This window comes from Protopterus annectens, chromosome 3.part0 (assembly GCF_019279795.1).
Source record: "Protopterus annectens isolate FY-2018-M chromosome 3.part0, PAN1.0, whole genome shotgun sequence".
In the NCBI taxonomy this organism is placed as follows: Eukaryota; Metazoa; Chordata; order Ceratodontiformes; family Protopteridae; genus Protopterus; species Protopterus annectens.
The window spans coordinates 719,635,988-719,654,243 of record NC_056731.1 but is presented as its reverse complement, the minus strand read 5'-3'; the positions used below and the strand labels follow the sequence as shown (position 1 = coordinate 719,654,243).

Here is an 18,256-nt window from a genome sequence, read left to right as displayed (position 1 = left end):
AGTATAGGTGGCTCCATTTACAATATAATGATTGTGTAATTCCTATTGTCTGTGTGCGATAGATGCAAAGCTGTCACAGTGTGGTTGTGTTTGTCAGTGTGTTGATTTATTGCTGTCAAATATCTCATATCATGCCTATGAGATTACCCACATGTCCATGTCCATGTCTATGAGAAAAGCATATATCATATATTACTGCCTAATGCATGTAAAAAAAGAATACTTGCAAGCTGTGTGTTTATTAAGTACAGCAACTTTTATTCTAAGTATGGTCCCATATTATTTTTGCATATCTGCATATCCAGTCATTGTATTCAGTATTGAAACAAGCTTGCCATCTTTGCAGCAAATTTGTTTTATAGCAACTGATTTATGTTTGCAATGATTAACTGCATGTCATTTAGTCAATGCATGATTAATCTAAACTGAAAGGTTAAATGCCTTGGGAGTTTCCGCTCTTTTAAGAGAACAGGTTCAGATAATAAACTGAAATGCTCTTTCTATAATAGCAGTCAAGGCGTTTATATGTAGGCTTGGATTATAAAGATAGAAGTTTAATATTATGGGTCCCTGGCAAGAGATGCATTTTGCAAAGGTGTTATTAGATTTTACTTAATGTAAAACAGACAGAGAAAATAAAAAATAGCTGTAATGTCAAAACACAAATTTTGTGGTATACAATATTGGCCACATATGGCAATTTAAGTAAGATGTCCTTATTCAGTAATGGTGTAGTGAAAGAGTGAAAAATCCATTTCAGTATGTGTTTTATCAATACTATTGAACAGATCATGCATGTTGCTTCAGAGTATAATTTGCAAACAAACAAAAAGATGCGACTACATAAAGATGTCCAATGAATCACTGCATTCGGCTTCGTGACTACTTATTCCAAACATTAGCAAAAAATATTTTGCCTTAGAAAAATCACTACATAATACATCAGTCTAATGCTGTTCTGAGGTGCTTTGTTTTCATTTTGTTCTGCAGCAAACTCGTATCGTATTAACACACATAATAGCACTGAAATGCAGAATGCATGTACTGATATTATCTTAAAATACTAGTGAAATCTCACCAAATGCTTTTTAGAAATATATGTGATGCTCAGGAAATATTTTAAATGCATTTTGAATAAATAAACAGACAACAGTAAAGAACTAATGTAGACATTACCTGAAAAATAAATGTTCTGCACTATTGTATAGCTCGGGCACTAACTTCAGTGAAGGATAGTCAATCACAAGCAGTTTAATAGTAAATAATCCCATTGCCATAGCTACAAACAGGACTGGAAGTACAAGATATGCCAAAGCCCCTTTCCAGTCACGTCTAGTGTAATGGAAACGTTTCAGTAGCACTGCAATTATCTGTGAGAGAACAAGGCTTCCTCCACTGACTCTCATATTTCCCATGAGGAAGTTACCTAGAAAAAGTTGAAAAACTGTATAAATGTTTTTGCAAGATATTTTATAATAAGCACTGCAAAGCATCAGAAAAGATAGTCTTTAAAATATACACTGAAAATGTTTATTTAATAAAACCAGATTGTGTGCATCAGTGATGCTGAATAACAGACAGTTAGATTGACAGACATACATACATACAGATAAACAGATAAATAGAAAGAAGCATATAATAAAAAGTATGTGCCTATGAATAATTATGAGTATAGTCTGATGAGGGTCACTCCTTCCTCCAGCTTAGTAATGCGTTCTAACCCTAATCCAACCATGTTCCTACCCTTAACCTTAACTTTAAAAAATGCTTTCCATAACACTACCATTACACAAGACATCTGGGACACAATGCTAACACACACACTCACACATACACTAAATCTATCCCTTTACCCAACCCTTACTCTAACCCACACACATGCACATATATACTAAGTCTTTATCCCTCTCATCCAAACCCAAGCACATTCACACATATGCTAAATCTGTCCCCTTACCTAACTCCTACCTTAACTCTAACCTGCAGGCACTCACACATACACTAAATGTATGCCTTTACCTGATCCTAACTCTAACCTTAATAAACACACAGTTGCACACAGACTCCAACCCAAACAGAAACTCAGTTACCTTAGTCGACCAAACTGTACATCAATCAATTACACATTTTCTCAAGCTGCAGTTTACCCTAATGGCACTACAGCTATAGATAGATAGATATATAGATAGACAGACAGACAGACAGACAGATAGATAGATAGATAGATAGATAGATAGATAGATAGATAGATAGATAGGTGTGTGTGTGTGTGTGTGTGTGTGTGTGTGTGTGTGTGTGTGTGTGTGTGTGTGTGTGTGTGTGTGTGTGTGTGTTGTGGTCAAGTGAGTACTTTTTTCAAAAGTGTGCCTGGGTGGGAACTATATCAGGTATGTGTTTCTAGAAAAGAAATGTTTGTCAAAGTCTGTATTTGCTGAATGGAGGATGGTTACGAATGCAGGTAAGCAGGTAAGTGGTGTTTATATTTTTAAATTTTAAAACTTTCAGCACTGGGGCTAGGAGTGAGTGTGCAATTGTATATGGGTTAGCATTAAGGTAAGAGTTAGGTAAGGGGATAGATTTAGTGCATTGTTTAGCTGCTTATGTGTGTGTGTGTGTGTGTGTGTGTGTGTGTGTGTGTGTGTGTGTGTGTGTGTGTGTGTGTGTGTGTGTGTGTGTGTGTGAGTGTACGTATGTATCAGAACATAGCCTGTGTATTGATAGTGCTATGGAAAGAGTTTTCATAGGTTAGGTGTAGGGTTAGAATTATGGTTGGGGTTAGCATGCATTCGTAAGGTGATGTGGGGTGGGGTTGAGGTCCGTAATCCTAAGTCTGTACCATACATTAGATAAACCCTTTCAGTATCACTATCACTATTCACTAAAATTTGGTCTGTGGGTGATGGCAGAATGTTTGAGTAAGATTGCAAAAGGAAAGGAAATCGTTTTCCTTTTGCAGTCGTTTTGCATTTTGCTCTATTGAGATTTTGTAGCGCAAGTTTCATTATGAGGGCATCAGTCAAAAATAAGTAAGTTTGTTTTCATTTCAGTTAACCTAAGTCTATATATATATATATATATATATATATATATATATATATATATATATGTATATCTTTATTTATATCTATATCGATATTTGCATCTATATCTGTATCTATCTACATATAGATCTCTTTCTTTCTCTCTCTCGCTCTTTATATATATATATATATATATATATATATATATATATATATATATATATATATATATATATATATATCTAATGAGAGAGAGAGAGAGAGAGAGAGATATCTAGATATATATGTATTGGTTCTGTTCCACCCATCAATGTGGTAACTTTTTGAATATAAAAAAAGGCAGTACAGTAGATCAAATATCAGCTGATCACATATACTAGCTTTTTCAATGCAAGATCATGTTACAGTGGGGATCAAGGAATTTGACCTTACCCCACTACAGTGCAGCCTCAGAGTTGGGATATAAAATTAACAGCTGGCGTGGTGTTTATTTTCAATCTTTGTGATTCAAACTGGAGTGTATTATTCAAATCTTTGTGATTTGAACTGCTTTAATGGTATGACAAGCATTCAAAGTTTAGATACTTTGAATGTCTGTCATATGCACATATATCTATCTATATCTATCTAAATATATATATTATAGATAGATATATGTGTGTGTGTGTGTGTGTGTGTGTGTGTGTGTGTGTGTGTATATATATATATATATATATATATATATATATATAGGTTTACTATCATATTTGCGATCATAACAATTTTGAATCTCAAAATAATGAGACCAGAAGGTCACAAGTTGAGAATATTAAGGATCATAGGAGCAAACAAATGTTAAACACTGAATCACATGGCCTGCATGGACACAGAAGCAAGATCTAACATGTATATACCAACCCCAAGATTCCACTACAGTGAGGAAAAGAGTTAACTCCAGATGGTGGCCAACCATTGTTTTGCCCTATGAACGTTTTCACTGAAGATTTAGTTTGATGATTAGTTTGTTCACTCAATAGGTGTTCGACGAAGAGGAGTTCACTAAATAGTGATTTGACCAAGTGATATAGACCATGTAGATATATATTTATATATATATATATATATATATATATATATATATATATATATATATATATATATACTATGTCTAGACTGGGCCTGTGGGTCACTGTACATTGAAAGGATTATAGGAATAGTACCCAGTGACACAACTGGAAATTTCTAGCAGTTTGTGGTCCACAATTTGTTACCAATCTCGAGTGTCAGCCTAACTAATTGTATGTCACAGTACTGAAGGTCTATTTAATAATGAGATACTTTCTCACGAGCTGGGATTATTCATTCTACATTATTTAGTATCCTGCTACTCCTCAACTTAATATCTAGAGATAACATCACCACCAAAAGCTACCTCTGAAATTTTTCTAGATTGAGTACATTCTGTAATAAAGTCAGGCATTACTAACATAGAACTCTACACCAACAACAGCCTTTCTCCTACAAGTATCTGTAAAAGGAAAGGCAATAGGAAAAATTGGGTACAGTCTTTTTGCAGTTTCCATCTAGTCTAAGGAAAACTTTTACCAATCTCCTGGCAGAGGGTACAGTCCAGTTTCAATTGTCTCTATTTTTTATTTGTGGTATTTCCCGGTATGGTAGCCTAAGTATTTCACTTCCCCAATATACAGTTTACTTTCCTTAGATTTTACAGTCATTTATCTTTTTAATGAATTATAACACAGCCTTTTCGTAAGATAACATAGATTCATAGTCCTCTGATTGAATGACTATGTTATCCAGGTATGCTATGGCACATCATGAGTGAGATTGCAATGTTTTAAGTTTCTGGGCCTCATTGTAGACTAAATGGTTTTGAAACAGACCATCAGTGTTTACAAAATCTATTTTATTTTGTCCTTTGGTAAAAGAGCAAGTATTTCCAGCAGCCCTTCATTGAGCCTAGTGTGATCAATTATCTGGACTTCCTGAAGATATCTATCATCTCATCAGTTCTTCAAATGGAATAACTACCAAACTAATGCAGAATTTGATAACACCATCAATCTTAGAAATTAGCACAGTGGGCTGCTCAATTCATGTTATGATTCTTGTGTTATATGTTCATATAACATAATTGTTCTTATGTAATGAAATTTTATCTCACTGTGGAGCTTTTCTCCCTGGGTCTCATTGAAAATGAGCCTCTAAGCTCAGTCAGACTAACCCAGGCAACAAATGTAAAATAAAGTAAAATAAATAAAATAAATATATCTAGTTTGAGCATTTGTGGACTTCTCTTAATTGTTTCTGTGACACTGGTATTCTCTAAGATGTTAGTCTTAACGTTCATTCAGAGTGTTGTGTCTGTATTAAACTCTCTTAGTTCAGTTCTCACTGACATCTCTGAGAACATTCCATTACCTCAGCTTTTGTACATTTGACAAGGGTTCATTTATCTATATTCTAGGTAAACATTCTCCGGTCTCTCTTTTATGTTTTCTGCAGAATTTCCAATTTCTTTCTATGGATTCAACACATAAAATGCTTAAATATGCCGTGTATTTCTCTTTCCTGGCTATAGACACTTAGAGAGTTTACTGCATTTATATTTTCCATCCCTCAGAAAATTGTTTCCCGTTGAAGTTGTGAAGATAGGTGAAGGCTGCCAGCCTAGCCAGATATAATTTTGTAGATAATGCTGTCATTTGTAAATATTAATGTAAAAGCCACAGACTTGTTCTCATAAATGTGAAAAGACTCAGTTGGATATTGAACTGCAAAAATGTAACAACAGTGCAGTCTTCTGTAAGAAAGCTAAGTCAAGCATGGTAGAATTGTTTGATCTTTAAAGTCAGCTCCGATATGTCTGGATAAAGGAATTCTGCCTATTGTTTTAAGGCCAGAGTTAATGGCTAGTATTTGCATGTATAAATGTCCTTTATTGCTCTGGTTTCTGACCAGGTGTAAATAATGTAAATGTAGTTTCTGTTAGCCTGGAAACACCAGAGAAGTGTGAAGAATGATGTCATGTGAAGCAACTCTGTGTTATCAATTTAAAGTGAGAGAATCAGAGAGATCAGAGCATTTTGTCTTGAGAACATCCAACATCACCTGCACTGCCTGTTTTATATGTATGTTTATTTTAGAACTGTGTTTTTTCTTAGAAATAGCTAGGAATTTGAAAGAGTAGACTAAGGGTTTTTCTGTGATGTCAGAACTTTTCTACTGTATTATTTTAAGTATTTCTCTGTGATCTCTGAACTCTTGACTAGCACTGTGTAGTATGAAGTATTGCCTTGTGTTTTTATTATTTATTATTAAATATTTTTAAACTTTTCAACTGTGGCTGTTTTATGTAGAGTTAATTTAAGCTCTAGATTACGTTGCATGTATATAGTGATACTGTACCAAGTCACTCTAATAAGCTTTGACTGTTCAGTCACACTTACCATGTGGATAATATTGCACAGTAATAATTGGAAACCCTGTCAGAAGGGCCTTTGAGTAGCTGATATTAGTGGGATGTGGCAGCTGATACTACATTTTAGACTGGGCAGAAAAGGGGCACAGCTGGAGAACCTGTGCTAGCCTTCCCCAGGAGTGTCTGTGTGGTTGTATATAACTCTTATCTCAAAGTGTGTATGTGTCAGCTACTTTGAGCAGGGACACGTATCACTAGTTGGTCAAAGAGGGTGCTGGAGGTTTTAGCTTGCCCACTAAGCTGAGATCTGGACAATATAGCTGTGCCAGTGGGGAGTCTATTTGGGGACCTGGACAGAAATGGAGAAACCAGCCCCAGACTGACTGTGATCTCTGTGTGCTCTAAAGGGAAATTGTACTTTACTGTGTGTGTATATTTATTATCCTTTCCCTATATGGACGTCCCTCACTGGTGTTAGTGGTGAGGATTGAGGCTCCTTGATTGCTGGGCCAGTGCACAGGTGTCACAGAAGTTCCTAGCACTACTACCTGATCTCCTTGGTTAATTTCTCTAAGTGATACATTTCTGTTATAAATGATGTGTGTCATTTCCTGTTCCTTGTTTGTATGCTTTACCATCTTTAACCTATCCTGCCAATAAAGATACAATTCTAGCATACTTATTGGGTAACTTTTATTCTTCTTCTGAAGTTTCTTTAATAATGTCAAGCAGTCCTATCAAATGCATGATACATGGAAGTACAAATGCAATAAATGTAGGTCAAGTTTGTGTCATTTCCCTGATTGCAAACACTGTGTAAGATAAGAACCGTTCCCAATTTTTTCCACCTGCATCAATACTATTTCTTATAATGATTTCATTGTTTTCTGTAACATTTGTTTTGATCTAACATTCTGCAGGAAGAGAGGAAGATGTCTTCACCTCTTTGGATTTAAAGTGATGATGTAACTTATGCAGTACAATTCACATAAAGGGAATACTTTGATCAGAATGTGTCTCCTTAGATATACTCATATTTGAGAATAACAGTACCAAACCCTGGCAATAGCCTTTTGCATTAGCTTTGTGTTATGGTAAGTCTGGGAGTTTGGTAGTACAGTCCATTATGACTATGATGTACTGATACCCATTGCTGGATTTTTCCCAGTAGTCCCATGATGTCTATCCATTTATTTATATATTTGTTAACCTGGTACATGCACTGATCAACAGACCTTTTTCAGGCACAATCCAGAACAAATCAAGGCAAAATAACATCTTTATATAATGAAGATAACAAGCAACTAGTACAATAGTAATGGCCATCCAATTTACACTGACATTAGTTTCCTCTAGTTATTAGTTATACAAAACTTAATTATTAACTTTTACTAGCAATACTTTAGACAGCTAAGAAATGCAACCAAAAAAATCAATACTTCAGGATAAAAAAAAACTATTTCTTTAAACTCCAAAAAAATCACCATATTCAACCCCAAAGCTTCTGGTCAGGCATAAATAAACTTTCACATCCAGGCCACTCCAAAATACCAACTCCATCTGGTCTCTCCCTAAACTCTCCAAACCAGATTGCTGATGCTTTCAATACCTTTTTTACTGAAACTGTCCCATCTCTAGCTAACACCTTACCACCTGTTAACACTACCCTCTCATCCTCTCCAACAACCTTACCACCTACCTTTCACTTAAAACCTATTCCTACAGCCCTCATCTATACTCTACTTCATAAACTTAAACCTTGTACTCCCTCAGCTGATCTCCTACCACCTGAATACCTTCAAACTGCTGCAAATGTTCTTGCCTATCCCATTTCTATCCTAATCAATAGAACCATAACTGAAGGCTCCATTCCTTCACTCTGGAAAATCTTTCACATAATCCCACTTCACAAGGGTGGGAACTCAACTGAACTCTCCAACTTTTGGCCTATAGCCCTACTATCACCACTAGCCAAAATCATGGAAAAATGCATCCATCAACAATTTCTTGACCACATTCTCCAATATAACCTTCTAGCTGACTGTCAACATGGTTTTAGACCATTCCACAGTACCACCACTGCTCTCCTATCCTTTACAGACTGCATTAATAAACATTGAAACAATAACATGCTCTCCTCTGTTCATTGACCTATCGAAAGCTTTTGATATGGTTAACCATCAAATACTTCTCAACATACTCAGCTCATTCTCACTTGACACACAGGCATTACAATGGTTCAAGTCCTACTTGCACAATAGACAGCAGGCTGTCCTTTGGGATAATAACCTATCCTAACATCTCCCTATTACCCTTGGTGTCCCTCAAGGCTCTGTCTTGGGACCTCTACTCTTCTCCATATTCATTAATGACCTTTCAACTAATTTACCTCTACCTACCAGCATACAATATGCAGATGACTCCACTTTGATTTGTAAATCATCCACTTCATCTGAACTCCAGTCCATCACCCAAACAGTATTTAACCTAGTAGAGAACTGGTTCCAACAACGTCACCTCCTCTTTAATGCCAAAAAAAACAAACTATTACTATTTACTCCAACTATTAAATCCACCCCAATAGATTTCTCTATTAAATCCATTGATGGTACAATCATAGCTCCTGACCCAACTACAAAACTCTTAGATATACTGATTGACCACAACCTCAACTTTGACTCACATATTAATGCCACTATTAAAACAGTAAACAGAAAACTTGGATCCTTGTATAGGATAAAACCTTTTTTCACCCCAGAAGCCAGATCTACTATTGCCCAGACCCATCTGATCTCCACCCTCTTCTATGCCTCACCAATTTATACTAATCTTTCCAAAAGCAACCTAAACAAATTGACCACTTCTTATAACAATATTGCCAAGTTTGCTACTGGGTCCTCATTTAGAACTCACCACTGTCTAAATCTCAAACTTCTAGGATGGCTAGAACTACATAACCAGCTAGAATTTCAACAACTCACCATTACCCATAAGATTCTGTACCAGCCTAGTAATACTCCTATTCTCAGTAGCCTCATCTCCCCCTACACAAACCTTACTACCCTTTGCTCAGCAAATAAACTACTGGTTACCATCCAGAAATTCCACAACAAGGCAGGTGATTCTATTTTCTCTAATTCAGTAGGGAAGATTTGGAACAAGCTTCCCATTAAACTTACATCTCTCTCATCATTACCACTCTTTAAAAAGCAACTAAAAATTCAACTAAAAACACAATGGCTATGTCCTTGTACTATCCCTGACTACCCCCCCCCCATCCATAGTATAACATTATTTTATTTCTCCTCCAATAACCCACTTTGCAGTATTAGCAAATTCATCCCTCACTCCCTTCTTAGTATCTTATTCCCAAGGAATTATCACTGAGTATGCTCTTAACAACATTGCTTTCTTCAGTGAGCTCATATCTTCCACCTTGTATATAGACCAATCTATTTCTTTCACTATGACTGTAATTACTTCATGTACATATATTTAATAATTTTCTTATTTCTCAGTGTTATATATTTTTTATAACCTATATACATCATTGTAAAGGTACATTCCTACCCAATATACTTATGGTAAATCTCAATATCTTTCCCTTGGTAATAGTACTGTATTTGCCTTGTTAAACTCAGTAATCACAGTCTGTATAATTTTAGTTCTGTATAACTAAAGTTGTTGAAGAAAATCTTCAAGTATATGTATTTTAGATATTTTTTGGACTTTTGTTCTGTCTTGATTTATTTAGTTTAAAGTGGAGCTTATCTCCCCAGGCCTTTACTGAAAATGGACATGTATCCAGTTAGACTAGCCTGGTCAACAAATGTAAAATAAATAAAAAATAAAATAAAAATACTAGAATTTGTCTGAAGAGTGGTAGTCTTATGGGAATGTTTATTCCTAAGGTAAGGTGTAGGGTTGGGGTTATTTTCAGTGTCAGGTATAGGGTTATAGCTAGCATACATTATCAAGAATGGTTAGTGGCCTTCATGCAGTACCTAATCAGAACAGTAAAAGGCATCAGATAAGGTAAAAAAAAATAACCTCCTGAAGAAACTCTAAGCATATACTCTAGAATCTGAAAATGAAGCACTGTAGGAAGAGACAGGAAGTGAATAATATGAAGCAAAAACAGTCATCATGGCAACAGAAAGCAGACATTCTAATTAAAGTCAAATCACACACACACACACACACACACACACACACACACACACACACTAGAAAGAAATTGCCGTCTACTGTCAGACTTAAGAAGCAATTCTGTACATGCAGTACATAAAATAAAAACACTGCATGAATACAACAGCATATACAAATTCAATTAAATAAAGGTAACAATGATTCTATCAGCTAAACTAACTTTAAAGAAATGATTGGGGTTGTGGAGGATTACTATTAACATTTTTTTTTCAGTTCTTGGGTATTGCCTGCATAATGATTATCCTTTTGAATACCTTTAGGCTGCAATGAATAAAATCATCAGCTAATGATTTTGAAAACAATAAGGCAATTGTGTGATATGTATATATATATATATATATATATATATATATATATATATATATATATATATATATATATGAAATTATGTATTTTAACAACAGTATTTAACAATGGCAAATAGTTCAAATTTTAAATGATTTATATTTTGTTGGAAACATTTTTCTTGCCTTTAGATTTGCAATGCCTCAGATGGCTGTAAGCACACTAAATTCCTCAAATCAGAACACAGCAGTTTGTCCAAAGATTATGCCAACAGTGAATGTCAAAATCATTTTAGTCTTTCCAAGGCAGCTGTTTGCTGTTGCCTGTGATTCCAAAAACATTTAATATAAGCACAAAATGCCCAAATGTCAATCAATATATAGATCTGTCTTAGGAAAATAAACAGGCTATAATGCTCAAAGATAAAGTAGAAAAGTTAACACTTTGGTTGAGATAGGGGTCATTAGTGTAAGAAGTTTTTGTCAAACTGGGAAAGTCATAGCAATTATTTGTTTATTTATTTACTGGGCTGAAGACCTTTTATGAATGACCTAGGGTCATGAGCAGGATACATAAAATCAAGTGCAGTACATTTGCAAACATAATGGCAAATGTCTTGTTTTTAAAAAAAATACTTCCTAATGACAGTCAGAATTCAGGGACTGGCTTATATTAAGGTAGGAACATACGTTTCACAAAAAATACCCATTCTTAAAGGTACAAAGCAAGGATGTCCACTTTCTCCACTATTATTCACTTTAGTAATGGAGCCTTGGGCTAATTTGATTAGAAACAGTACTGACATAGAGGGTTTTGAAATAGAAGAAAATACAACATCAAAAATTCAACTTTTTGCAGATGATGTTCTAATTACATCAGCAGGATCTAATTCTTCTATGCAGTCTTTATTTGATAAAATGATGAATTTTAAAAGTATTTCTGGTTTAATATTCAATGAAGAAAAACTAAAATACTACCTATATATACACGAAAAATACTCTCATTAGTGATTTTACTAAATATGTACCCAACTCAGGTCAGATAACTTATTTAGGTATAATACTATCTAAAGATATTAAATCTATTATATATAATAACTATAATACCTGTTTTCTTAATATACAAAATCTTTTAATACCTGGAATAATATGTTTTTTACTATGGAGGAGAGACTTACAATTATTAAAATGATAATATTCCCCAAGATTTTATACTTAATACAATCAATAATACTTTCACCTACAAAAATAACTATCAAGAAACGGAATACACTAATGTTAAATTTCTTATGGGCACCTAATAGACCTAGGATTGCATTAAAGAAACATACTAATAGCTGGTCTCAAGGGAGTATTTCTTTTCCAGACTTTAATTTATATATTATCTCTTCTATTATAAAAGTTATTACTTTATTAATAGATCGGTCATATGTCAAAATGGAAAGATTATTGGGAGCTAATTAGTATGCACTTCATGAAAATCTCCTTAACACATAAAAATATGATTATAAATAACTCCATGTTGTGGTTGCTAAAGGAATTTTGTACTTCACCTATTACACCTAAACATATGGTCTGTTACCCATTAAATATTATTATTAGTTATCGTAACTTTATATTCATGCACCCTAAGTATAGGGAATGGAATTTTATTGTATTCCTATAATTTATACTCAGGGTATGCTTATGTCATCTACTTCTGAAGGAGCTCATTTAGCTATAGATAATAATCTAAAGTACTGGTATCAGCTGATATCTGATAATAAAGTTAAAAATCTAGATTTCTTAAAACAAGAATTTGATCTAAAAGAAACTTGCTGGTTAGAGGTTCAGATCTTTAGACAACATCTCATTGATAGAATAGATCTAATGTCTATAACAGTTAAAGAATCTATTCCAAAACTGATTGATTACTTGATAATAAATTTACAGCATAAAGTTTCTGATAAAGGTAAACTTTCATATATACATAAAATTATCAGACAAGAAACTTTTTACAATGTAAATTCATACTGGAATTATTTCACCTCTATTAATGGGGACCCACCAACTCAACAAGATAAACAATATATATTGGAATCTGCTTATAGAACTGCATCTTCCATTGTCTGGAGACTTTTATACATGGAAATTTTTACATAGATCTTTTTATACACCTTTGATGATGAATAAAATTAATAATAAAGATAATCTATGTAAGAGATGTAATGTAGAAATTAATGCTGACTGGGCTCATATGTTTTATGACTGTATGAAGTTGAAAGAATACTGGAAGTCAATTAATGAATTTTTGCAGGCTCTTTTTACAGATAATTTCATTATTTCTAAGTCTCTTATATTATTCAACACACCTGTACCTCAATGTGTTAAAAGATTAAGCTTCCCTTGTTATGGTCTATCCTAGCAGTGGCTAGGAAAATAATAACTAGAAATTGGATTTCAGATACACCTCCTTCGTTCAATGAATTTAAAAATGTTATGAATATAATGTGTCATATGGAAATAAGCACAATTAGAATGAGAACAACTAGAAAAACATCACATTATATTGTATGGGATAATTTACAAAATTTGTTAAAAAAATTCTAATTTCAATAGCACAGTATTTTAGTTTAATTAATTGATCTGATTGTAGTGGATGTCTTTGTAAATACTTTAGTTGTTTTGTTGAATATTATAATAATACCTATTTTTAATTATTTGTATAAAATTGTTATGATATTTCTCTTATATGTTAAAACAATAAACTTGTTTTGAGAAAAAAAAAAAAGAATTCAGGGACTACCAAAGTCACTCTGGTAGTAGATACCCATGGTTCAGGGCCCCCAGAAGTGTCAAGTCTCATCCTTTGAAGTACTAGTAGCCCCTTTGTGGAAGAAAAAAGTCAGGCTGGACAACAGATAACTATCAACTATTTGAGGTAGAGACACATAGAGGTAGAAAAACTAACACAAGAACCTCAATGAGAATATAGCACAGCTAGTCTAAAATATGAAGCAAAAACAGTCATCATAACAGTGTGTTGGTAATATGCTACACAAGTTAGTAAATGTCATATGTTAGTTAGTAAATGTCTGTACAAGCTGCAAAATATTGGCTTCCATCCAAAGGAAACCAAGGTAAGGACACTGTATTATTCAAAAGGCAAGGAGAGAAAAGCATGAACAACCACAAAACATTCTCAGGAGAAATGTGCTGCTTGATCTGCATTACATTTTTAGATAGCAACTGGAGGACTTTACAATAGCTGACTTGTCATTCTATCACTGAAGATCACAACAGGATTTCATTTTCTGAAAAAAAATCCAGTCTATCATCTGTACAGATAAGGCACAACTAGAGCAATGGTCACGGAGAGCTAATTCCTCAGTTCAGGGCTAATTCCTCAGTCCAGGGCTCATTCCTCAGGCCAGGGTATGATTAATTTTTACTTAATAAAGGATTTGATTCAGATCAACTACCAACAAATTAATGATCATAAAATGAACCCAATGGAAGAACAGATAAAGATGTGACATCTGTATAGATGTAAAAAATAAGCCTACTAGATGGAAAATATCAGACAATTCTTCAGTGACAGTGTTGCAAAAGTGAGGGGCAACCTATCCAAGGATAATATATGGCAGACTACAGTAAGATTTAATTAATTGAAAATAAGAACCCATTGCCAACAGTGGCAAAAGCCATAGAATTATCTGTGAAACTGAGTTTCAGTGTTGGTCTCTTGACATACGATAATTATTCAGAGAGCAGTTGTAATGAATATGATAAAGTATACATTTAAACTGAAAAAGATCAAGGAAATTATAATAATCAATACTGGGAGCACAATGGTGTAGCGATTAATGTTGCCACCTCACAGCAAGTGGTCCTCCTGTTTGATTCTCGGCTGGGGTGCCTTCTGTGTAGAGGCTGCTTGTCTTCCCTGTATTCATATGGGTTTTCTCCGGGTGCTCTGGTTTCCTCCCACATTCTAAAGGCATGGGTCTGGAGTGTTTCTCCTGGGGCCTCTGCTGAAAATGGGCTCTGTCCCAGTCAGGCTTTCCCGGTAAATAAATATAACTTTAACTGTGCAGAGAATACCATTTCAGTAACCTTACTGACAAATGAGAGGTTCAGGATAGGTCAGCAGTTATTAAAACACCCTGATTCAAATCTGGTAGCTTGAACAAAGGAATAACCAATGCCTACTTCAAGACAGAGAGAAAAAAATCTGTTTCAAATGCCGGTCATAATAATTTCACAAATTAGTGAACTTACAATATCCTTACAGGTGATAACCTGCCTAGAAGAACAGAAATGCAAACTGTATTGGCACATGCCTGAAAATATGGGTACAAACTTTGAGTATACTGGCTCTTCAAAGCTCTTGAGTTCCTTCCTTACTCCCATAATGCACCCTTACCTTCTCCTCAGATTACGTTTGCTGCCTAACTGCTGGATAAGGAACCATAGGTACTAGGAACTAGGATGATGGCAGTGAGAATGGCCAGGCTTCAGAGTAGGTCTACTAGGGCTGACTGGAGTGAGAAGATGTGAAGACTTGGAATGTCTTATAGGGTAGGTTGTCAAAGTAAATGGATCAGAAATAATAAAGATCCAGTATTATGTTATGTACATAACTTCTGTTTCTTATATTCTCCTCTCCATCCACTTTGAATGTTGGAAAATGTTCTTGGCTACCTACTTTCCTGGGTGCAAACAAAGTAAGATGCCTTTGAGAATGGTGGCTGTAAAAGAAGACCTGGACCTAGAGATTATATTTAATTTATAATGATTAACAAAGGTGTGCAGTGTAGTCCAATTTGCTGCTGTACAGGTATCATCAGTTCAGAAGACCTTCAAGAGGGCTGTAGAAGTCGCAATAGAAATTGTGGAATGAGCCTTTGGTTATGCCAGTATAATTTTACTTTTAGACTGGTACACAAAAAATATGCATTCTGAAAGCCATCTTGACACAGTTAATTTGGAAACCTTTTGACTCAGCTAGAGGATGCATAAGAAACAAGCAGTTTGCTGCCTTTTTTGATTCCTTTAGTTTAGGTTCATAGGTTCATAGGTTCATACTAGGCTATCTGCCCGAGGGCATTTACAAGCCTAGCCCATTGTTTTGTGGCTTACGCCACCCCTTTAGTACGGGGAACTAAACCCATTATTTTGCTGTGCCTCTGTCGAGCAATGACACTGAGGTAATCCCTGGGGTATATCTGCGATCTCCCATCCATTGGTCAAGATTTCTCTTGAACAAGGCCAGTGAGGTGCTCTGCCTCACATGTACCGGGATTTTGTTCCACAGCATAGGGAGTCTTTGGGTGATGAATCTATCCCTCCAGCACGTCCTATTAATAGTTGTGTCAGAGTTTAAGTCTCCCGCCCTTGTGGCTCTGATGGATCTGGATTTTTTGAGGTGAAGCATATTCATCAAATCTGGGTTTGACATGGCCTTGTATGTTAGGCAAAGGTCACCTCTGAGCAAGCGTGGCGACTGAGTAGAGCTGGAGTTCTTTCAGTCGGGCAGCATAGGACAGATTTTTGAGACCCTTTATCCTTTTGGTGAGGAACCTTTGTGGCCTCTCCAGCTGCTGCAAGTGTCGGGTCAGATACATTCCGAATGGGGCATTGTACTCAATCATTGGTCTGATGAGTGATGAGTAAAGGGAGACTATGACCTCCCTTGATCTAGATGAGAAACCCTTCATGATAAGGTGGGCAATGTAGAAGGTCTTCCTAACTACTTTAGCTACATGGGTGTCGAATGACAGACTACTATCAACCTGGGTCCCCAGGTCCCTGATAACTTCTTCTGTGCTCAGTGGATTGCCACCTATTTGGTAGCTAGGGTAACCTTGTTTTTCCCAAAGAGTATGATTAAGCTTTTTGAGGCATTTAACAATAGGCCATGTCGCTTGCAGCAGTTATCCGTTTCTGTGAGACCCTTCTGAAGGATATCTGTGTCAGATGTGTTTTCTACTATGGCCCAGTTTGCAGTCATCTGCAAACTTGGTCAGCCATAACCCTCCTGTGTTTGCTTGTACTTGAGAAGTAGATGCCAAACAAGAGTGGGCCCAGGACTGAGCCCTGTGGGACACCATTTGTGACAGGCTTTGAGTCTGACATGGCGCCAGCAACTCTGACCCTGTGGGTTCTGTCACTCAGCCAGTTTGCAACCCATCTTGTGATGTATGGGTTGACATTTAAGCTGATGAGTTTTTCAATGATACCTGAGTGGGGTATTGTATCGAAGGCCTTAGCCAGATCGAGGTAGGCTGTATGGACTGCCTTTCCCTCATCAATGGCTTTGGTGACTGTTTCGAAAAAGTCAACCAAATTTAAAAGGCATGATCTGCCTTTGACAAAGCCAAACTGGGTTGGATCCAAAGTCTGCAAATTCCCTATGTCTTTATTTATGAGGTCCATTATGATCCTCTCCATGGCTTTGCAGATAAGGCTTGTCAAACTAATTTGGCCGGTAATTTCCAGGGTCAGTGGAGGCACCGCCTTTGTGAAGTGGTACCACAGTTGCAGTGCGCCACTCCCTGGGTACGTATCCAGAGGTAAGACTTTGATTAAACAGCTGTCCTAGCTGTGGGTTTAATTCCTCATTGAGTTCATGGAGCACACAGCCGGGGACACCATCAGGTCCCATGGATGCTGTGTTTTTTGCTTTGGAGAGAGCAGTTTTCACTTGGACGCTGGAGATGTTTGGGGGGCTGCAATCGTTTGGTATCGATATCCCTCCTTTTGGGGGGGAGGGGGGGAGAAGTTTGCACTGAACCTGTCAGCTAGTATGTTGGCAATGTCTGTAGTAACAGTAATCTTCACATCATTTTGAACTAGCTCTGAGCATATCTGTGAGTTTCCTCCCAGGTTTCTAACATAGCTAAAGAAAGCCTTATGATTGTCTTTTGAGTCTTTAGCTATTTTTCTCTCGAAATTTGCTTTGGAAGATTTTATGAGAGCTCTTAGTTTTTTACTTATAGTGATCAAGGGTGTCTTACCTTTTAAGGATTTTGCTCTATCTTGTAGTAGCTTCCTCCTTTTGTTGTAGAGTTTGTTTATGGCTGGGGTCCACCAGACTGGACGCTTGCCTTTGGTATAAAGAGTCTTTGTTTTGTTTGGGATTGCCTTATCCATGCAGTCCTGTAGGTGCTGGTAGAAGGCATTTGTAAGTGATTCAGCGGCTTGAGTACTGTTTTCTGCCTCGGGGCCTTAAAGGAGACCACACTAGTCTTTAGAAGTGTGAAGTCGGCTTTTGAGAAGTTCTTTACTATGGTTTTTTTATTTCAGGTGGGGGTGGGATGAGGACCTCCAGCGAGATTAGT

At 35.9% G+C, this 18,256-nt stretch overlaps 1 protein-coding gene across 1 annotated transcript in view; it reads right to left on the bottom strand.

Moving 5' to 3' along the window:
* LOC122796911 (ATP-binding cassette sub-family A member 13-like) overlaps nucleotides 1-18,256 on the bottom strand; it is a 3,979,956-nt gene that overhangs the window by 2,619,735 nt on the left and 1,341,965 nt on the right. Inside the window, exon 21 of the mRNA XM_044065669.1 lies at nucleotides 1,177-1,426. Within this exon, the coding sequence (XP_043921604.1) occupies nucleotides 1,177-1,426 (250 nt within the window). The remainder of the gene's footprint in view (nucleotides 1-1,176; nucleotides 1,427-18,256) is intronic.